Source organism: Lolium perenne, chromosome 7 (assembly GCF_019359855.2).
Source record: "Lolium perenne isolate Kyuss_39 chromosome 7, Kyuss_2.0, whole genome shotgun sequence".
Taxonomy (NCBI): Eukaryota; Viridiplantae; Streptophyta; class Magnoliopsida; order Poales; family Poaceae; genus Lolium; species Lolium perenne.
In genome coordinates, this window is record NC_067250.2 from 239,449,613 (window position 1) to 239,456,915 (window position 7,303).

Sequence of the window (7,303 nt, forward strand, 5' to 3'; positions counted from 1 at the left end):
ATGTAGGTTCGTCAGCTCGGAGCACGCTCTTGTCGGAATTTATTGCTGCAATCCATTGCTCGAGCCAATTCTGAAACGTGTACGTTGTTCCGTCAAAAAAGGGGGGATGGCTGGTTTCAGTGGCATTATTGAAAGGGTGAATGATTTGTTTGGGGTCCCATTGCACCAAGAAAGCTCTAGAGTTCCTTTTCTTAGAAGAGAAGCTTATTATTTTGACTGATCTGTTGCGCCTTATTTTCATTTTCAAATGGAATATTTTTCCTCCTCGGAAGGATACACAATTTTATTTCTCTGGAATATGTAGAGCCTGCTGCTCGTCTGGAAATATTTGTATAATCTCATCAATTTGCCCATATTTCCCTGCTAATATCGTAAGAAAGAGGGTGCTGCTTTTCAATTCAGTAAGCTGAAACCCCAGGCCCGTCGATTTTCTTCTCGATCTCCCCTCACTTCACCCTGGCACTGCCACGGGCAACCTCTCCTCGACAAGAAACCTCAATTTAAGCTGATTGTGCGCATCATCCCCAAAACTCAGTATAGATCCCATCCAAATGCGGCATTCCGATATGAAAATATCCAGAATCAAGTTCAGCAACACACACATGCCCACCAGCAAAAACATCTCAACTGAGCTCCAATTTACAGTCAAACCCGCGAAAACCAATACTAGCTTCACAAGCTTAATGTTTTGTTGACGGTAAAGTTTGTTGACACTTAATTTAAAATGGGTAAACTGGAACTAGATACAACAGTTAAGAGGGTTCACACATGCATATTTACACATGATGAGTGCCACGAAATGTTCGAGATGCACAAGACGTTTGCATATATATTCTTGCCGAGAGTTTTAAGACTAGGCAAAAGGGCAGCTGCGGAATTATCCTGGTGCCAGCAACAAAACAAGGCCTAAAATTTCTCCAGGTAAGTTAATTTTGAGGTCAACAAGCATTCTTCGCTGCCTCGCGGGCTTCCCTGTGACCAGAAACAATTCGAACATAAGCATTGTCAGAATTTTGTGCATAACTCCTGTTCCAGAAGATTAATCATAACTAAGGAATACACTATGCTGGTCAAGATTAGGTGCTCTTTCCATGAATAAACTGCTAGAACTGAAGAGATCAAAGATAAATTCTAGCTAAAAATACCAACAGGCCCTAAATAACTTAATCCATGTGATATTCATTTGGAGAGAGGGCCATCTTCTATGTACACAATTGCCTATCAAGAGAGAAAATAATCATCTGCCTTCTACAAGGAATTTGATACATGTATGATATCATTTACCCTTTCACTGAACTTATGATGTAAGGAAGTGCATGCGATGCTTCACATCATGAAAACATGGACCAGTTACCTTAAAGCATTTGCAATTTCAGCACTCTTAGGGTCAAGCTTCAAGCCATCTGCAAAAGCCTCACATGCTTTCTCATAGTCCTATAAGTAGATACAACCAGAAGTTCAATTCTATGGTCGTCACCATGGATGCTTGAAAAAAAGTAACTATGTTCTTTTTTACCTTCTGTAACATAAAAGCTGCCCCTTGTCGATAACAGGCTTTTGGCCAATGAGGTCGTGCCATTCTGCACATAGTAGCATAGGAGAGAGCACCGCTTCCGTTCCCGCCACGCAACGAGCAAAGACTCAGATTTGCCAATATGGTTACACGATCATCTGGACTAGGGTCAAATGCCATTACCTACAGTACACCAATCACATACAGGTTTTAGCAATACCTAAAACAGCATTCCAAGATAATAAATAGATCAATGAGGATAACGCTCAAATAGTGTTATGCTGATTGATATAGAGCTTGAGCACATGAAACGAGCAACTGTGTTGGACAAGCTGGTACATTTCAAAGTAGAAACTAGTATTGCATTGCTTCAGCCTTCTGAACACAAACTGCTCAACTATGTCATTGTTGCTAAGATACAATAGCTGTCATTTAACGGATGAACATTACACTCTTTTCAAATCTCCTAAATAATGGAACTACTATCTCCATTCAAGATGTAAGGCATTGACCATTAATTTCTATAAATGTATGCTGTAGTAGAATATAAAATAATACATACTATGAGAGCATGTCTCATGATAGGTCTAATTAAGATACTAATTGATGTTGTAGTGCTGGTACTTGGTTTTATATAACGATTGACTAAAATGCCTTACACTCTGTAGTGGAGGAAGCATCTAAGGACGCAAGTTTTACCAGAAAGATGTAGCATTAGCTTTCAACAAAACTACAGTGTTGACTGAGGTCAATTGTTTAGAAATATACAAAACATCTGTCATTCAGGCAATAATGACTTACACAACTATAGAACTGTGACGCTATAAAATATTGCTCTCTCTGAAAGGCCTCCTTAGCTTTCTGTTTCAGTCCAGTTCTTCTCTTTTCACACTTCTGTTTATCCTGAGCACAGAATTTTTGTGGTTAGAACAAATATGTAGAACTAGAATTTCATGGAATCTGTACCAATTTGCAAGTTTCAGCCTGAATAGCCTAATTGTCACTTAGTTACTTATAAGATCAAATTGTGTTATGTTGCAGTTTTGAAGGTTTATCGTAGATTCATTATAAAAACTATTGGCCGGAGCGAAAAACTACAAAAATTTGCGCAATAGCGTCTAAGATAACTTCTTGAGCCTAGCACATTATTACATGAGTAGTTGCTCATGCAGTCATACCCAAAGATTGGAATTTTGCCAGTAGTGATGCAAGGGATGAAAAGTAAAATTTGCATTGCATACTTTGTACATTTGCCTTTATGACAATACTAAGTTAAAACTATTTCTTCTCTGGATGACAGGCAGAACTGCTGGATAATAGCAATTATGATAATAATCCATGGAGATAAATACTATGTGTAACTGCAAGTGAGGATAGAAGGAAACACATGCCCTCGGTTTCAAACCAAAGGACTCCACATGAGAAATGATTCCATCGATACTCCATTTGGGCAGTGTTGGAATTGGAGAAGTTAAAGGGAATAACATTTCAACCATGTCCCTTCTGCCTTCAGAAGCAGCAAATTCAATAGGTGTTCTACCAAACTGCAAGAATAACAGAAAAGGTTGGTTTTACAATTAATCATCACCCAGCATAAATACTATGTAGAAGTAGCATTTTGAGTTTCTTTTACTTCTACAAGACTATCAAGAAGCTGTACATTTTTCTTAATACATAGTTTAGTAGATAACAAACATTTACATGACATGTTCTGCAAGTTACAACGCAAGAGATTTTAAATCTACAATGTTTAAACATCATATGTACTGAGAGTGAGGGCAGAAGACAATATACACTGAACAGGTTAGTATAACATGTGTCGGATGTTTTCTGCGGAGCATGTAAGTTTTGATAAAGAATTGTGTGTTTACTCCTCATTCAAGCCTATTCCTCACAGCATGAGTACACTTTTCTCAAACACACGCCTAGAAGGAACCACCAAGAAGACGGCAAAAGTACAAAGGATGTAGCAAAACTACAAAAACAGAACTCAAGAAGAAATGGAAAACTGAACTGTACAAGGCCAGCACCCCTAGCCTAGCCTACAAGGACTCAGGTGGGCTAGCATGAGTACACTTGGTCAGAAAAAGTATAGGCAAGCAGATTATTCTAATTTGTCAAGAGTCTACAGCCTAACTTTACCCTATAGGAAACAATGCTTAGCTACCTATAACAGAGTTGATGCATGAAATAGATCATGACAAAGGATAACATCAAAAGAGGATACCAATAAAAACTCACTTCATCTGGAATATTGGGGTTAGCACCAGCATCTAGTAAGCATTGCACGGTACCAGGTAAGCCATATTGCACGGCCAAAATCAAGTTAGTAATACCACTGAAGTCAACGAAATTCACATCAGCACCTGCCTGTGTAAATGAACAACTGTTTGATCATTTGAGCTAATGCTTCACATGTCAGCCATAAAAATGTGTTTATATAGAAATGCTAATGAAGCTGGCACAGAGTTCACTTTAAGAAAGTTCCACACGAAGAGAGAGTACTGACCTGAATGAGTAGCTTCACACATTCTAGTGACTTAGTACGCATGGCCCAACTCAATGGGGTATAATTAAGACTGCAAACCTTATTAGGCTGTGGAAAGTGGAAGAAATAGAAAGAAATGTGTTTATATAGAAATTATGCATAACACACTCTTCCCATTAAAAAACATAACGCAGACTTCTAGGAAAGCGAGCAAGTTCTACTATAGGAAAAATAATTACTGTCCGTGTAACCTTTTTGTTGTTTCGCACAATGTATACTCTTTGATTTAAACTCAAATAGAATATAGAGAAGGAGCACAAGTGCAACTGAACGCAAGATTTTCAATTTCAGAGTTTTTCTTTTGCACACAGCCAAGGAGAGAATCAAGAAACTGATGTCTTACATCGGCATGGTGCTCCAACAAAAATTTCATCATGCAATCTTGCTTATGAAGAGCAGCTGCATGCAACGGTGTCCCTTGTACAGAATGTAAATCCACATTGATTCCTCTTGAAAGCAGCAGTTCTACTATTTCAAAATTTCCTGGAAAGAAATTATAAAAAATTGGCAAAATGTAGCAGTAGCTGTCTTTGTCAATAGATCTGCATTGAATGAACTCCAGACAAGGCTTCAGTTTATCAAGCATTAACTGATCATTATCCTTCAGTTACCAATGATCCCATCCAGGACGATGTTTACAAATGTGATCGGATTGGGACTAATTATACATTCACTACTTCTGTATCTAAGCCTAGCAGTAGAAAAATCATCAAGTTTTAGCTTATACAAGTTTACAATCAATACCTTGAATAAGAAACAATAGGAAATCGAACATGTAGTTTCCAAACTCAAAAGGTGTTCGCCAGAAAACATGGCACTCCTTCTTTCATCATGCAAAGGAATCAATCACATAGACACATATGGCAAGATATGCTAAAACAGAAGCATCAAGCGCATCGCTTTTACGAACAGAGGTGTCATGGTAGTCAACCGTCATGATCTCAAGAACGACAATTGCAGCCCTGGGCCATGATTGTGTGTTTCATCCTTACTTTATTCGTTAGCCAAGTCTCTTCAAACAAAGAGAGGCTGGCAATCAAATCTCAACAAAAGGAAGACTGATCTTATCGAAAGCATTTGGGTGCCAATTTCTTCAATCAATGAGAAATTAACAAGTTCCTCCTATATAATCAACTTCCTCTGTTCACTAATATAAGATGTTTTGACAGTAAATTAGCTTGCTGAAACGTCTTAAATTAGTGAACGGAGGGAGTAGTTTTTTATTAAGGAATGGGACCAACTTCTCAGTTTAAGACATGTGTGCAGTAATCAGTGATGGTAATTTAGTACTTTTGGCTTTCCATTCCCATATCCACCTCATAACCAAGCCTTCCCCTTTGGGTTTAAAACATGGGGATATGAACCGTTCACACCCCTATCGAATCCATGTCATTTTTCTTAAACCATTTCCACCATGAAACATAGGATCCATTTTTATTTCTCATTCCCGCTATCGAAACATAGGATCAGACTTAACACAAGCAAGCATTCTGATTCCAAGTTCTCATATCCCTACAGCTATAAGAGCCTTAAACGGAAAGCGACAACAATTATTTTTCGGAGTCTAAGCATTGCTGCTTATATCCATAGATGTGGGTTTCAAATGAAAAAAGATCGAAGTGACTGTAAATTCCCTAAAATATGTGATGTATCGACTCCAAATATACTTTTTGAGAAAGAGAGAGACCTTTTGCTGCAGCGCCATGGAGAGGTGACCATATTTTGCCAGCTAATGGATCAGCACCATGATCAATAAGATATCTGGCAGCAGCAGCTCCTCCATAAAAGGCAGAATAGAACAGTGGTGTCTCACCTGCAGCAACACGAGAAAAAGAAACAGCAGGAGCTCAACAATCTCACACCATTCTTGCCCTTCACCCAAAAAAATCCATTCACAGTTCAGTAATGAAGTATCAAATGCCTTTCCATCTGAAATATGTTTACTATTGACAATTAAAGCGGTGCCAAGATTCCACGATTACTGATAGAAGAGACGACACTTTAGATCCATTCCACAGATATCGCTTTGCCCATATAACATTTCTGAAGAAAAACCAAACCGATACCTGTGATGTTGTGCATGAACTTTATAGACATGGCTGTATTGCATATGTTTGATTTAACTGTAAATGCACAGAACATGTAACACCAAATTTGAAGCCTAAAATACAAATTTCACATGGTAGTAAAAGTTGAAGAGCTGCAGAATTGACGCGATGGGAGCAACGGGACTAGTGAAGAGGACGAAACCTTTGAAGTTGGGTTGATTGACATCAAGACGGAGGTCCTCGACGATGTACCTGCAGACCTCCACCCGCCCCGCCGCGGCCGCCAGGTGCAGCGCGCGGTTCCCTTCGCCATCCGTCACCGCCGCAAGTACAGCGGCCTCGTCCTGGCCCCCCGAGTCGAGCCCCCGCGCCATCTCTTCGCAGTACGCACGCAATGCGGGAAAAAAAAAATCGGGAGCCAAGTCAAAAGTACTGACCACGCTGCTATGCTATGAAACCCTAGGAGGAGGACAAGGAAGCGGCGGGGTTACTCTTGAGGAGGCGGAGGTTGCCTTCGGAGGCGGCGAAGAGTAGCACCTTCTCCCGCTCCTGCTTCCCCATCGCCGCCATCTCCATGGCGATCGAGGAGCCGGTGTATGCGCCGCGGAGCAAGTGTCAAAGTGTAGTGTGGAATGGAGGAAGACGAGGAGACCGTGGCATGGACAGCCCGGCCTCCAATTACAGCCCAAGAGTTCTTTCGGGCTGGGCCATTGGCTTTTCTCTTTTAAGCCTGAAAATAGCCCGACTGCCCGGAACAATTTATCCGGCTAACCATCACTCTTTGGGCTATCTGGTCAGCAAGGAGAAAGGCAATTCACCGGGATATTTTTCAAAGTCCGCTTTCTACTCATGAGTTCATAGGTCGCTTTATTGCAGAGCTGAAGGAATTATCAAAACCCTTGGCTGGTGGTGGGGTGCAAGTACACGCACCGAATGCTTCTCCAACATGGTTACCACCACCCTCAGTCTTGGCGAAGCTAAACGTTGATGCAGCTATATCAAAGACTAGAAATTTGGGTGTGGTTTCTGCCCTCTGTAAAGATTCTAATGGAGTCTATTAGTGTGCTTCTTCAGTTATCTTCTCAGGCATCAACGATCCTACCGTCCAGGAAGCTTTGGCATGTCGTGAGGCGTTATCCTTGGCGGAAGATCTTAACCTCTCAAAGAATCCTGATTGTAAGACAGTGGTTACAG

At 40.5% G+C, this 7,303-nt stretch overlaps 1 protein-coding gene across 2 annotated transcripts; it reads right to left on the reverse strand.

Annotated features, from left to right (window-relative positions):
• Positions 1 to 638: 638 nt before the first annotated feature.
• On the reverse strand, positions 639 to 6,741 carry LOC127314051 (uncharacterized). 2 transcript variants are annotated; one of them, XM_051344521.1, is made up of 11 exons: positions 6,601 to 6,741; positions 6,312 to 6,485; positions 5,749 to 5,874; positions 4,405 to 4,544; positions 4,023 to 4,109; positions 3,755 to 3,883; positions 2,905 to 3,057; positions 2,315 to 2,416; positions 1,517 to 1,696; positions 1,355 to 1,434; positions 639 to 972 (listed from the first exon to the last, which is right to left on the reverse strand). In XM_051344521.1, the coding sequence occupies exons 1-11, from the start codon at positions 6,683 to 6,685 to the stop codon at positions 939 to 941; spliced, it is 1,290 nt and encodes a 429-aa protein (XP_051200481.1). In that variant the 5' UTR covers positions 6,686 to 6,741; the 3' UTR covers positions 639 to 938. The 2 variants fall into 2 exon arrangements, with proteins under 2 accessions (XP_051200481.1, XP_071679472.1); XM_071823371.1 differs by lacking the exon at positions 4,023 to 4,109.
• Between the last annotated feature and the right edge of the window lie 562 nt (positions 6,742 to 7,303).